The sequence below is a fragment of the Budorcas taxicolor genome, chromosome 3 (assembly GCF_023091745.1).
Source record: "Budorcas taxicolor isolate Tak-1 chromosome 3, Takin1.1, whole genome shotgun sequence".
Classification (NCBI taxonomy): Eukaryota; Metazoa; Chordata; class Mammalia; order Artiodactyla; family Bovidae; genus Budorcas; species Budorcas taxicolor.
Genome location: NC_068912.1, coordinates 112,022,434 through 112,037,968, shown reverse-complemented (window position 1 = coordinate 112,037,968; position 15,535 = coordinate 112,022,434). Strand labels below are relative to the sequence as shown.

At 49.4% G+C, this 15,535-nt stretch overlaps 1 protein-coding gene across 1 annotated transcript in view; it reads right to left on the bottom strand.

Annotated features, from left to right (window-relative positions):
• The window catches only part of CSMD2 (CUB and Sushi multiple domains 2), a 678,376-nt gene that overhangs the window by 403,879 nt on the left and 258,962 nt on the right, over nt 1-15,535 (bottom strand). The window contains exon 5 of the mRNA XM_052636874.1: nt 12,335-12,542. Within this exon, the coding sequence (XP_052492834.1) occupies nt 12,335-12,542 (208 nt within the window). The remainder of the gene's footprint in view (nt 1-12,334; nt 12,543-15,535) is intronic.

The window sequence follows — 15,535 nt, the reverse complement described above, 5'->3', positions numbered from 1 at the left end:
GCGGGGAGATCTTTGGAGAAGAACAGATCTGCAGCATAAAGGAGAGGCCGTTCTTTGACAAGAGCTGCAGCATTTGTCTCCTAAAATTTGAAGGGTGGCAGAGAGACTCGCTCACCAGTCATTTCATCTGCTATCACATTCCCAGGCTCCCTTATGGTTAGGTTGAACCATGTGAATATTTCTTTTTTTTTACCTTTTTATTTTGTGTCGGAGTATAACTGATTAAAAATGTTGTGACAGTCTCAGGTGGACAGCAAAGGACTCAGCCGTAGATATACATGTGTCCATTCTTCCCCAAACTCCCCTCCCATGCAGGCTGCCAAACAAGATCTAGAGCAGAGTTTTCTGTTCTATACAGTGGGACCTTGGTGGTTACTCATTTAAAATATATCAGTGTGTACACGCCCATCCCAAACTCCTCAGCTATCCCTATCCCCCCTCCTCGCCCTCTGGCAACCAAGTCTGTGAGTCTGTTTCTGTTTGGTATAATAAATAAGTTCGTTCGTATCTTTTCTTTTTAGATTCCTCATATAAGGGATGTCATGCTGTGTTTCTCCTTCTCTGTCTGACTTACTCCACATGACTATTTATGGCCAATGAAGTGTCAGTGAGAGTGATACGCGTCGTATCTGGGCTGCGGCCATGAAAAGCCCATGTTAGATCCGCCACTCTCTTTGCCTGCTATGCCACTGGACAAAGCCACATATTCCAGATAGTGGAACTACAAGATTCTAGATCCTGGATACTCCTGGGTATGACTGTGTGGATTAGAGAGACTCCCAGAACAGACGTGCAGCATAAGCAGGAAATAAACCTTTGTGGTGTGATACTACTGAGTGTGAGGGTTAATGGAGTTCAAAGAAGGAAGTGGCAAGGGATGAGGCTGGGGTGGCAGGTAAGGGCTGGATCAAGAAGGGCCTATCAAGGGGTGGAATTTTATTCTGTAGACAATGGAAGATGATTGAAAGCTTTTGCCTGGGGCTTAGCAATGTCAGATCTGCATTTTAATTAAACCATTCTGGTAGCAGTGGGGAGGATGAATTGGAGAGTGCCAAGAAGCTGAGTGATCAGCAAGGAGGCTATTATAACCCACCAAGAAGAAAAGATGATGGGCTGAACTGGGGGAGTGGTAGTCAAGACTGTAAAGATATGCCACGGGGGGTTCATTGGGGGGAACTTACCAATTAACTGAATGTGACTGGTGAGAGAGAGGGATTAGACAGGACGATTCCCAGAGCTGTGGTTGACTAGGTAGAGGGTAGTGCCATAAACCAAGAAAGGAAACAAACCCTGCCCACTTTAATCATCAGTTATGAATGAAGTTGGGATCCGTTGAGTCGGAGGCATTGGTGAGACATGAAGGGAGAGTTGTCCAATAAGTACTTGGCTCCAAAGGCTGATACCCAGTGGGGAGGACGGGCTAGGGAGCCACATTTGAGAACTGTAAACAGACAGGTGGCTTATCTGAAGCCGCGGGAGCAGATAAGCTAACCCAGGAAGAACATGGAGGAATGGGCAGCGCCGTTAGGTGAGAACAGAATCTTGTGATCATTGAAGAAGACAGAGAAGGAATGGTCAGAGAGGTTAAGAAAAATCATAGCGAGCAGCCTCAGAAAGAAAAAGAAAAGGAAAGTTCTGGAAGGAGCAGTAAGCAACAATGTAAAGGAATGCAGAATTATCCAGTAGGGCGACACCTGAAGATGACCTTTTGGCTTTGGCATTGGAAGTGGTAGTGTTTGGGGTTGGGGGCTGCTGGTTCTCTGATGATGATCTTAATGGGAATAGTTTCAGGGGGAGGCTGGGGGTAGAAGCCACAGTGAAGTAGGTGGAAGTTACTGGGGCCAGAACCCTGAGAGGCAGCCGGGACAGACTGCTCTTCCAAGAACTTCGATGAGATTTCCCAGAGACGCTGGAGTTCTAATATCCCACGAAGTCTCTCCATTGTGTCCAAACCAAGCCTGCCTTCTCCCTTCCCAAATGACAAAATCCACTGAGTCTAACAATGTCATTTGCCACTTCATCAGATTATCAAATGCTAGCTTCCTGCTTGCATCTTGCTTCTCTGGTGAGTTGTGGGTATCACACATCAGCGACTGGGTGCGGAGGAACTGGGATTACAAGAAGTATAAGCTCAGGGACAGAACTAGGTCAGTCTTAGGGAGCCAGGAGAAGTTGTGAAAGCAAGGGACAGGCAAAAACCAGAGTGAAACATGGGCTAGGCGATGCCAAGAGCACGTAGAACAAACATCCGTGGCCAGGTGGGAAGGAGGAGACCAGGACTGGGGCCTCGAACATTGTTCTGGAAGGCGGATGGTGCCAGAGCGAGGGGCCTCTGGAGGGGCCCAGAACAGCACCTTCCATCTGTCTTCGCGGCTCCATTGGGCATCTGGCAGCTCCTCCAGAGAGGTCGACAAGAGCATCTCACTGTCTGGTGCCCTTCATGGTCCTGGCACGGGCTGCCACGCAGACGCCGTGCTTATTACCAACCTGTTGCACGCAGTCGGACCCATGGGGCGCAGGCCAGCTGCCCGACCTCGGCTTCCCACACACAGAACTTGGCCAAGTCACCAGCTCTAGAGGAGACGCTATGCCGAGAGCGGACGACCCCGGCTTGCTTCCTGCCCCGTCCAGCTGCAGCTCGTGTTCTCTTTCTGAGAACAAGTTCTCAGCGACGCAAACAAGAAAGTCATGTGGCGCGTGCAGAAGCCCCAGCCTCGCGCTCCAGATCTCCGGGCCCGGGCTTCCAGCAGCATGCCAGGGCTCTAATCCTTTCCCACTGCTCAGCTGCAGAGCCCGTAATGCCACTTCCAACTCCGAGAGATACGGGAGATGAGATTTTAAAGGGCTGGTTATTTATGGCCTGGCTCCTGATGGAAAGAACAGATGTAATTTCATGGGCTCCATCAGAAGAGAACAGCTTCTCGGGCTGGTTTAAAGCATTGTGATGTGGCAGGAAAGGAGAGGGAAGTGAGGTTGTCACAGACCCACAGGGAGGCAGGAGGTTCTGAGTCTAGGCTGGAACAGGCCCATCCCCTTGCCAGTTCTGGGTGCCACTGGGCTTAACGGCCTCAGTCATGCACCATCTCAGCTGTTTCATGAACATCTCTGCCAGCCTAAGACCCTGACCCTGCCTTGCTCCTGATATTCAAACAGACTGAAACCCCAGAGAACAGGCATAGACCTTACACCACTTGCCTGTATGAAGTTCAAAGGAAAATAGGGCATTGTGACATGGGTCTCTACACGTGTAATTCCCTCTGCCTGAAATGCTGATCCTGAGTGCCTCCCACGGTGGCTCCTTCTCAACAGTCAAGCCTTAATCTTAGATCCTGTCCCCTCAGAGAGGCCGGCCCAACCCCTTTTACTTAAGGTCTCCAGAGCTATTATTCCCCATCCTGTTCATTTCCTTCGTGGTACTCATCACAGCTGTATTTTACATATATTCTGTGATTCTTTTTTTCATAGCAGTCTCCCCGGAGTAGACCAGAAGTCCCACAAAAACAGAGACTTCATTTGTTTTCTCCACCACTGTATTCCCCAATGCCAGGCTCAGTGTCAGACAATGGAAGGGCTTAAGTAGTTTGAATGTATGAATGATGACAGAAAGACGTTGGTAGGGAAGATGGAGGTGGTAAGGCTGACCGAGGTGCTGAAAGGAGACACTGCTGATAATGCTGCTGCTGGTGCTGATCCCTGAGGATGACTTCTCAAGGCCCTGCCAGAATACATACTTAAACACCAAACTTTTCAGCCATAGTCATTCCTGTCCCATGACCATCTCCACTAGTCTCATCGCAAACAGTGTATATCAATAACCCTGTCCCTGTATCTTCTTCCTTGCTGTGGCCTTAACTTCCCTCTCTGTGCCCATTTCATGCTGGGGAGGCCAGCACCCCCTGGCCCGGCTCCTTCCCCCGTGTTCCTCTGCTGAATGACCCTACCACAGCCATCAAGCCAGAGACAGGATTCACCCCCGACTCCTCCCCTGCCTTCATTCCTCCTTTCCAGTGAAGCCCCCAAAGCAGCCGATTCTGTATCTGAGGTGTTTTCTGAGGTCGCCATCTCTGCTCCATCCCTTTACAACTACCATACTTCAAGGCTGGATGATCTCTCGGCTGAGTGGTCACCGAGTTTTACAGCTGGCTTCTGAACCTTCTATGAACCCAATTAAGATTCAGGGTGATCATATTCCTTCTCTGCCTAAAATACTTCAATAGCTTTCTTTAGTCTACGGACTCCTCTCCCCATATATGAACGTGGGGACAAGGTTCTTCACGACCCTTGCTCTTCCGGTGCTCGTCTCAGACCTTGCATCCTGCCCTTGCTCTCTTGCACCCTGCACCCCACTTGCAATGCTGCAAACACAGCAGGGCTCTTTCTGGCTCCACGTCAGTGATAAATGTTTGCTCACCTCTCAGTTCAACTCCAAAGTCACACCATCTGGGGCTCATTCATCTGGGTCCTCCCAGGAGCACCTCTATTGTGAGGGAAGACTCAGTCCTTTTAAGAGGACGCTTTTGGCTTCTGTCTTCCTAGTGACCTGGTATTCCTTTGGTGAACCACTTCTTTTCCACTCCCAGTCAGAGGTTTGGGTAGAACAGATAGCTATGTGACCTGGGCCTGGCCAGTAAGAATATCATCTAGCTATATATCGATGTTGAAGGCAGAGCACATGATTCAATTCTGGTCCAATCAAGGACCATCTGAGGGCTTTTGTGGGAACCATTAGGAAAGATACACTGTCTTTCTGCTAGGACTGCTAAATCAGTAGGATGGGGGAAGCTGATGGTGGTCAGCTCTGCTACCTCACGGGGAAAGTTGGCCTGAGAGTGAAGCCAAGACCCAGGAAGACAAAGTTGGGTGAGGGGGAGAAGCAAATACAGGTGACCTTATCTACACGCCTTGATCCAGCAGTGCCTGAAGCCAGTTGGACTTCTCAGTTATAGAAGACAACATATTCCCTTTCTAGCTTGAATCAGCTGGAGATGAGTTTCTACATCTTGAAAAAAAAAAAAAGAATTATAGCTATTACATTTCTTTTTTAGCCCCAGGGGAACTTCTGTATACCTCTAAGAAAAGTACCTAACACATGCTATTGTAAAGCACTTAATTATATGCTTAATTATATGCCTCTCTGCCCTGATTGTGAGCTCCAGGGTCCTGTACAATGCATGCCTATTACATAAACATCTGTGGAGTAAATAAATATCTCCCTGGGGATGGGACTGTGTTTCTGTCTCCCTAGCACCTAGCAGAGCCTAGTTCATAGAAGGCTCTCAATAAATGATTACTGGGAAAAAAAAAAATAGGGAAAAAGTAACAAAGAATGAAAATGATCTAAACCAATAGTTTGACAAAATATATGTGAATAAATAAATAAGTGAATAGTTATTAACAAATCCCCATTGGCATGCTGTTTTCATTCTAATTATATCTGAATCTAATGACTCTTGAATGAAATATCTAGTTAAAAGTCGCTGAGATCAAATGGTTCTAGTTGGCTCAAATTCCATGGGCAAAATGCTTAATAATTAAAACTCAGTGTTTCAAAAGGAGAAATTGTTACTAGCAAAATTTCAAACTGAATGTCTGTATAGTAGATGGGAGTTTTTGTATCCCCACCTATAAAAATAAAAGCAAACCAATGAAGGGAAACAAAGTAAAGAAAAATCCTCAAAGTTGAATCCAGAGAGTAGGTTGAACCTGCTTTCCAGAGAAATTCTCTTTTCAAAAACAGGTGAAGGGACTTTCCTGGTGGTGCAGTGGTTAAGACTCCACACGTCCATTACAGGGGACACGGGTCTGATGTATGGTTGGGGAATTAAGATCCCACATGCCTTGGAGTATAGCAATAAATGAAAAACAAACAACTCCCCCCACCAAAAAAACCCAAAACAGCTGAAGTCTACTGGGCGGCCCTGGGGGCAGGACCTGGGAACACTAGGCGTTGGAGTCAGCTTTCTCCTCTTTTTTCCCAGGTGGAAGAGGCTACTGAGGCTCAGAGGTGGATAGCAGAGTCTCCAGGGTGGGTGCATGCTGGAGAAAATCCTCCTTAGAGAATCCCTGGGACCAGAATTCCTGGGCCTGTGTCTCAGGGGTCAGGAAGGGTGCTCCTACATTGGCCAGGAGACCCAGGCAGCAGCCCTAGAATGACGCCCTCCCGCCTCTCATCTCCCTCTCTCATATCAAAACGGTACCCACCTTCAAGGCCCGGCTCGAATGCAGGCCCTGCCTGGCAGCCCCAGTCTCCTGCCCCAGGACAGCATCCTCCTCTAAAACCCTGCAGCGTGTTCTCCTTCCGTTTCTTATTTTGCATGTTCAGTGGAGGCAAGGCTGTCACACAGAGGCCTGTGGGGGGCTAGACTTGAGGGCACAGAGGGAATGGGCAGCAGATCCCAAATGACCGCAGTGAAATGAAGCATGAAATCCAAGTAGACTGAAGAAAGCAAAGAAGAGAGGCCAAGGGGCTGCGACTCCCGGTACAGGCGGAGCCACAGAAGATGGGAGAGTGGTCTTGAGTCTACACAGAAATCGCGGACGCAGAAAGGAGCTTTGAACTCCCTCTACCATACACACCCCCGTGACACACCCCTGTGGCTGGCACTTCAGCTGACCCCAGAGAAAGGGTGGCTTCCACCTTGAGTGCAGGCCAGGCCTTGCCTGCCCTCCCTGTCACAGGAAGAAACGGCCACAGGGGTGGAAGAGGCAGCGGGAGAGGAGCCAAGGAGGGAGGAAGGCCCAACAGATTCTGCATCCTCATCAATCCGAGACGGTGAGAGGGGCTGCGCCTCCCCCCTCTCTACAGAATGTCTTCTCCACACGCTGCCCCTTCTTCCCAACCCTGCAGACTCCTTAGGGCTGCTGGGGCACCGCCCCTGCCGCAGGGTGGCTCAGAGCGGCCATCAGCGCTGAATGAGTTGAACTGGCCAGCCCAGGGCCTGGGTGTAGGCAGAGAAAAGTTGCTGCTTTTCACAGTGCGCTCACAACGTGCAGCTCTGAGAAGACAGTTGCAACCAAATCACCCCCACCTGCTGACTCTGCAAGGGTGTCCTCCTGTCTGACTCAGGGGCTCTCTGCCAGTTCCCCTCACCTGGTGCCCAGCTAATTCCCCAGAGCTGGATCAGGCAAGTGTCACTCTGCCTGGTGAGATGCCACTGGGCTTGCAGGGTGGGCCGTGGCCATGGTGGGGTCACCAAGAATCGGGTGAAGCTCAGAGTGGCCTCATCATACCCTTTTCCCCTCAGAGAGTGAGCACCTTGCTTCTAGTCCCCATCCCAGGACTAAGTCAGGCAGCGGTTTACATGTTTATCCCTTCCAACATGCCTTGTAGGTTGGTATAATGAGCCCCATTCTTCAGATGTGGAAACTGAGGTTCAGAAAGGTTAGTAAATATCCCAGGATTCCACAGCGATGAAGAGGTGGATCTGGGTTTTGAGCTCATGTCTGTCTGAGTCCCAAGTCTGCCGTCTCTTCAGTTAGATGCCAAGGGGCAGGCTCAACACCTAAGGTTGGAGACACTACGCAGACCTCGCCCCTGTTCTCGGAGGGGTGTCTGGCTTTCTCTCCTCTCATACAGCCCAGGGGAAGCTCCTGCTGAGATGCCAGGGGACAGAGTTCAGCATGAGGCAAAGGGGAGAGATTCTGGGTGGATTTTAACTCACTGATTTTCTCCATGATGGAGAGGCCGCTTCTGTAATGGCCTGGCAATTACTTCTCCTCGTTATGATAACATGATCCTAATTCCCTCCAGGGACCCAGAAGCCCGGGCTTTAAGAGACTCTTCTGCATCCCTTAGTCCCAGCCCTTCGAAAAATCCAGGGGCCTCATGAGGAACTGGAGCCGTGGTGAGCGTATTTTCATAGAATTAGAGAGGAAGGAATAGGGCTCCCTGAAGATCACTGCCAACAGATGGGGTCAGAGCAGAACAAAGACCACTATCCACCCCTGAGAAGGATCAGTGAGCAAAAATTGGTCCCTAAATTGAGTTCAGTGAACTAGAAGTATGTATGTGTCAGGGGGGTTGACTTGGTGATGTGTATATGGCAATGACTTGGAGGAGAGTGTGTCCTTTGGCTGTGTGAGAGTGTGTGTGTGTGTGTGTGTGTGTGTGTGTGTGGTAGGGGAGTAATACCAAATCTGCTATGTGGATTGTAACTCTCAAGTCAATTCAAGCCCAATTTGGCTCCTGGTCAATCACACGCACAAAAAGACAATTAACTTTAGGGAGAGCAAGTCTAAGACACTTGGGACCCCCTCAGCATGGCAGGGTTGCAGGGTTCAGTGCTCACTACAGTAACAACATTTTCCCATTCAAAACATGTATGGTCGGATTCTCAGAAGCCAGGGATGGACAAGCACAACATGACGTGGTAATCCACCGATTAATGTATATACATCAGAGGACTTTACGGTTACGGGCAGACACCATTGTTATGTACCCCTCCTACCCCCGTCTTTCAGTATGTCAGTGCCATTGATTATATCCTGCCACGTTTTTGGCTTTGAATTGTCCTTTGTTTTATGCAATCATGTCCTGAAAAGTTGGCAGGGTTTTTTATTTTGTTCTCTAATATCCTTATTTGGCAAAATAAAAAATTATCAAGCCTATGTTTGCCCAATCATTTGGAACTTGAAGTCCATGAAGTCCAAACCCTAATTTAAACTCTCCTGCTTACATCCTCCTTGGAGGGGGAGGAGAGTGTGGGAACTGAGTCAGGGACAGTCCATGTCACCATCCTCTTCTGAATCATCACACATCTGCCACCTGATAGAAGAGGTGTGGTTTAGTCGCTAAGTCGGGTTTGATGCTGCGAACCCATGGACAGGGGCCCATCAGGCACCTCTGTCCATTGGATTTTCCAGGCAAGAACACTGGCGTGGTTGTCATTCCCTTCTCCAGATAAAGGAGATTGTTTTCCCGCCCCCCCCCCCAAAAGGTGTATCTGTTTTCTCAATAGATGAAGGGATGTCTAGCTGTTCAAATTCATCTTTCCAGATGTTGTCTTTCTCTGCTTGGTGAAGAACTCAAGCTGCTGCTGCTGCTAAGTCGCTTCAGTCGTGTCCGACTCTGTGCGACCCCATAGATGGCAGCCCACCAGGCTCCCCCGTCCCTGGGATTCTCCAGGCGAGAACACTGGAGTGGGTTGCCATTTCCTTCTCCAATACATGAAAGTGAAAAGTGAAAGTGAAGCCACTCAGTCGTGTCCGACTCTTTGAGACCCCATGGACTGCAGCCCACCAGGATCCTCTGTCCATGGGATGACTCAAGAGAACATCCTAAAGTCCTATTGCTTTTATCCGCTGATAAAAGCAATACACTCATAAACCAGGAGCGTCCCATTGTCACATGAGTCCAGGGATCCATAAAGGAGAGGGGCTGGGGAGGGAGCGGGTTCTTTGCACAGGCTTCCTGAGCCTGCAGCTTTGTTCATCCGTAACTGCTATGCAGGTATAAATTAGAACAACAAATGCATCCTGCTTGGCAAGGGTGACACAGACCCTGTAAATGATTATAATTTAATCTTACAGCAGAGTTCTGAATGACTCCCTTAACGATTTCCTCTGCTTAATTCCTTCCCCACTGAGTGACTTAATAGGAAAAGGAATACTCTTTCACGTTTGTTTCCCTCCAGAAGTTTGGACAACCGCGTAGATTCACACCTCGGGGTGAGGGTGGAGGCTGTGGGAGACTATTTGGCCTACGGATAAACAAGTGCATCGCAGAGGCCTTGGGGCTGGAAGAGAGAGAACCAGCAAGGCTATCCGTCTCGGTATCTGTTTGCAGAAGTGGAAACTTGGATACAATCCATCAAGAGACCTGATGGAGTGAATTGTGGCAGTCTCACAAGGGAATGCACCACAGCCGCCACAGTCCTTCACAAACATTGCATGACGTAGTGTGCTGACGTGACTAAGAAGATGGGCTTTCAAGTCCAGCTAACCTGGGGTTGAATCCCAGTTCTGCTCCTTACTACCTGTGTGACTTCAAGCCAGTGACCCAACCACACAGGGCCTCATTTTCCTCATCTGTAAAAGGAGGAAGATTATGCTACCTACTTCATATAAGTCTAAATGAAATTACAGCTGTAAGAGCTTAGAATCAGCCTGCCACATAAAAGCTCAATAAATACTGTTTATTTACTAAATAAATTCTATTCTCACACCTATTACATTTAGGAGACATGTGTAATGATACAGGAAAAATTTTCATGATATAATGTTCAGTTAGAAATATATAGTTACTGACATGTTTCAGATCTTAATTTTTTAATATTAAACATATATATAAATGGCCAGCTAGCTTGATCTAGGCAAAGCAAAAAGGCCAAAGGGGAATACATCAAAAAGTTAATACTTGTGGGACTTCGCTGGTGGTCCAGTGGTTAAGAATCTGCCTTGCAGCCTAGAAGAGGAGGGAGTCTGGGGGAGAATAGATACATGCATATGTATGGCTGAGCCTCTTTGCTGTTCACCTGAAACTGTCACAACACTGTTTATTGGCTATACCCCAATACAAAATAAAAAGGTTTTTTAAAACATGAATCTGCCTTGCAATGCAAGGGACGTGGGTTTGATCCCTGATTGCAGGACGAAGGTCCCAGATGTTGCTGGGCATCAAAGCCCACAAGCTGCAACTACTGAAGCCTGAGTGCTCTGGACCCTGAGTGCCACAACTAGAGAGCCTGTGAGCCATAAGGAATGATCTCGAATTCTGCAACTAAGACCCAACGCAACCAAGCACAAACAACGTTAATACTTGTTATTCATTTCCCTATACCTTTTAATATTGTCCAAGTTTTCTATAAGAAGCATATGTACGACATAAACGATCAGAAAAATAGGTATTTTACAAAAAGAGGGCAGGGAGACAGAAGGTCTTCAGACTGGGCAGGTCACTGGGAGTGTGGTTTGGTGGACGGCCATCTAGACTTTCACCCCAACACCAAGCACCAAATGTCCAGTCACTGCCCCTGGACCAACCTCCACACAGCAATCAGCCATTGGCTCACGTCTGCCTGTCTCAACACCCCATCCAGGGCAGTAAATGACCTGACTTGGCCAAGTTTTTGCAACACGCTTATGACACCAAGGTCTTCTGACCCCCGGCTCAGCATGCCTTCTACCACTACGTGAAATTTGAGTTTCCTGGTCCCCGAAGCTCCAAGTCCATATTTGGCAGGAGCCTGTTCCCACTTTATCCCTCTCAAATAGTCATGTTTGGGGCCTGTGGTGGATTTGTCTGTTTTCCTCACTGTCAAAGGGCCATGTCTTACTCCACTGGCCTTTCTACAACAAAACCTGGTATAAAAGAAATGTTCAACATCAGCTGCTCTTTTTCCTCCTCTCCCATCCTTCCTCCCCTTCCCTGCCCATGTCTCTAGCCCGCTGACCACTATGTCTGTCTTCCCAAGGGACTATCCATCCCTGACGCTTGCAGCTGCTACTTTCTGCTTCACTCAGGCCCCTCAGTGACACCTCCTCCTCCTCAGTCCCAGGCAGCGAGCCCCACCTTTCCCGGCAACACACAGCAATCAAGACTGCAAAGAAGCAAGCCTGAGCGCATCCTTCTATTGGCTCCCGATGTTCTGACCCAGGTCCCCCTCCTGCCCTCGTCCTGATAACAGAACCACCAGAACACAAGAGCACATTACGAATGTCACACCACCATTCTCGAGGCTTGTCACCCAAACAGAAAGCACGTCACTCCCTAAGCCAGCCCCAGCTAGGGCCCACTCCATGGGTCCAAGCCTGGAAGACCACAAACAACCAAGGCCGGTAAGCCTTCATCATCCGTCTCCTCCCAAACCTGCCGACACCAGAGTCTCCATGGCAGCAGAGCACAGCTCACAAAAGCCCTGCTTTGTGGTGAAGCCAAACAATAGGAAGTAGGTTAGCCCTTCCCGCAGGAACCAAGACGTGATAATGCCTCTCCTGTCTCAGAACCCTGGGCATGGGAAAAGCAACTGCCACTCAATGTTCTAGGTCCTTTGTTGGATGCTTCCAGCAATGGGAATATTTCAAATCATTTCACTGAGACCCTATCCATGTCCTGATACCACTGTTAGTCTTAATGCAAGTTCCTTGACCAAATCCCATCCTGATATTCTTCAGCGAGGCCATGCTTCAAATCAGGTACCAAAATCACCGTGAAAATTGAGCCCAGCTCTGAAAATACGCAGTGACTTCTCATTATGAGGAAAGGAAACTCTCCAGCAGGGGGCAGAACAGGTGGCAAAGGGACCTCTGGCTGCAGGTCTAGGCGCCGAGGGGACCGCATCCCGGGAAGCCACAGCTGCAGGGACGGGGAGGGGGAGGGGAGGGAAGGCGTGCTTACCAAAGGGAGGAGCCTTCAGTCCCCGTGACTTCCAGGAAGTCGTAACCATCCTCCAGCTGGAAGTCAATAAAGACCAGGGCGATGGTGTCCCCCAGCTCGGCCAGGATGGTCCAGGTGCAGTCGGCGTTGTTGTGGTACTCCGAGGGGAAGTGTGGGCTGGAGATGATGCCGCTCTGGCCCCGCAGGGTCCCGCCGCATGCATCGTCCGCTGTGGGCAGAGACAAGAGGCTCATGTGAGTCCAGGTCCTGGTACTTAATCGTGTACTTCATGCATGAGAGGCAGAGAGGACCCTGGGACGTGACCTGCAGAGAGGATGTGCTACAAACTTCCAGAGCCCTGATCATGCCCGAGGCCCTGCTCCGAGAATTTTAGTTCTTCCTCTTCTCATTGAACAGATGAAGAAACTAAGGCACAGGGAGGTAAAGCAACCTGCCTGAGGTCACACAGCCAATGAGCTAGGTCAACGAGCTGGGTGAGCTCTGCCTGTTGAGCATGTTTCTAGCTACTACACCACACTGTTGCACAATGACCAAGAAAAAAGAAATCAGTTCTCACACTTATTCCCGTGGTCATGACTGTGGTGACCAGGACCTTGTTTCCTACCAGATCCTAGGAAACTTCGGATGTGGAAGTGAAAGTGTTAGTCGCTCAGTCACGTCCGACTCTTTGGGACCCCATGGGCTGTAGACTGCCAGGCTGCTCAGTCCATGGGATTAACCAGGCAGGAATACTGGAGTGGGTTGCCATTTCCTTCTCCAGGGGAATCTTTCCAACCCAGGGATCGAACTTGGGTCTCCTGCATCTCAGGCAGACTCTTTACTGCCTGAGCTACCAGGGAAGTTCTTGGATGTAATGGAACAAAACGAAAGCTCATCACAGTTCCCTGAGGGCAAAACTCAAAGGGCATTCACAGCCTGGCCAGACCTCTGCAATCTTCCCTCCTCCTCCTTTGGCCCAGGTCAGCGCCATTTGAGTGCTGGGCGTGGTTACACCTCCTGGGCTTTGCTCACACCGCACCATCTGTCTAGAATGCCCCTTGTCCAGAGGAAGTCTTCCGATGCTTTGAGATCCAACTCTAGCACCGCTTCTCAGTAAAGCCTCATTCCCCCATGCTTTTAATAACTGCTCCCTTCTCTGCGCTCCTGCAGCAAAGTGTGTGACTTCAGACATCGTACTTGGCACTGTGTGAACGACCTGTCACATGTCTGTCTGCCACTCTAGGTTCTGAACTTGCTGGAAATCCCAAAGGCAGGGACCATGTCTTCCTCATCCCCACAGCACATCCGGATGGAATCACTGCTCCAGCCTAAATCCTAGCTGAGACTTGATATGCAGAAACAATGATCCCAAGACCATGCTCTGATATATAATAGTTAAGAACACTGGCTTTCCGATTTTTGCACACGTCAGTGTGCACCCCTCCCCTGCAGCTTACAGCTGAGTGGCTTAGTGGAAGTTATCCAGATTTTCTAAGCCTGCCCTCCTGGAGCTTGTATGCAAGTAGTGAGGGTGGTTTAGTTGCTAAGTTGTGTCCAACTCTACTGACCCCATGAACTGTAGCCCACTAGGTTCCTCTGCCCATGCGATTTCCCAGGCAACAATACTGGAGTGGGTTGCCATTTCCTTCTCCAAGGGATCTTCCCCACCCAGGGATCAAACCTGCATCTCCTGTATTGCAGGCGGATTCTTCACCACTGAGCCACCAGGGAAGCACCTTGTGTGCGAGTAAGGGATAGTAATCCACTTAGCAAGAGCTGTGTCACAGATGTGGACTAAACTATAAAGGAAGGAAAAATGTAATATCAGGGTTCAAATGTGTATCAGAGGCAGCAGAGTGACAGAAACCAAAGTTACTATTTATTAAGCACGTACACGGTGCCAGGTGCTATGCTAACTCTCCACAGATTTCATGACTCTGTGAAATATCATTCCCATTTTACAGGTAAAGAAACCGAGGCACAGAGAGTTTCAGTTATTTGCCAAAGGTACAGCTTATAGTGGACTTCCCTGGTGGCTCAGACGGTAAAGTCTCTGCCTACAATGTGGGAGACCCTGGTTTGATCCCTGGGTCGGGAAGATCCCCTGGGGAAGGAAATGGGTAATTAAAGGAGCTGGGATTTTTAAGCCCAACAGTCTAATTTCAGGGCCAGTGCTCTTAACCAACACCCCCTTATCTCGCAGGAGTACAGTTCACACTTTGAGGACAGAGATGAAGTAACACGTTACTTTGCTTGGGTGAGTCAGTTTGGGCAAGTTTAACAGAGGCAGTACTGTCAGGGCAGGGTTTTGAAGAATGAACTGGAGTTCACTACATAGAGAAGAAATGGAAGGGCGTCGAAAAGAAAAGAGAACCAGAGGTCATAACTATGGAAGCACAAAACCGCAAGGCAGACCTAAGATAAGCCGTTCGAGATGGTCTGTCTAGAACAGAGCGAGCAGAGAGGAATGATGGGCGGTGGTGCTGGAGATGGAGGAGCCAGACGACAGAGGACGCTGGGCTCCAGGAGATTGGAAGCAGCGGGCTGTATTGGAAAGAAACTGGATTTTCGGGTCAGGAAGGTCTAGATTTGAATTTGGGTTCCACAATTCGCCAGCGCGTGGGACCTCGGGTGATTTATTCCTCTAAGCTTCATTCTGCTTCTCTGCAGAACGGTTTCTTATGACGACTGAATGGGATAATGAATATGACAGTACCGAGCACTAGCCAGGGACAGGCATGTGCCTGATGCCCAACTAAAGGCAAATCCTCCCTTTCCTTCCACTTCATCTTGAGGATCAAAGACAGTGAGGAAACAGGATTATATCTGCATCTTAGACCACTGTGGCATAGATGAGGTCTGAGCTGGGGCAGTGGGCAGGATGCTCTCAGTAGCACAGAGTCACCACAGTCAAGGTAAGGCCAGACGCGATCCGAGCTAAAGGGCCTGAGGAGGGTGGGAGTTGGACCTGGTTGACAGCTAGTGAAGAAGTAGAATCTACAGGACTAGCAGTCGGGAGGCATGAATGAACCCCAAGCTTCAGGCAGGAGCATCTGGAGGGACAAAAGCTGCCACTTCCTGTGTCAGGGGACCCAGGAGGAGGGGGGCACCTTGTGATGTGGAAGGCAGGCAGTTTGGGACACCACGGGGCAGAGTGTGTGCAGGGGGCATCCCAGTGGAGAGATGGAGCTGACAGCTGGATACACAGAAGCAGTGTGGGAT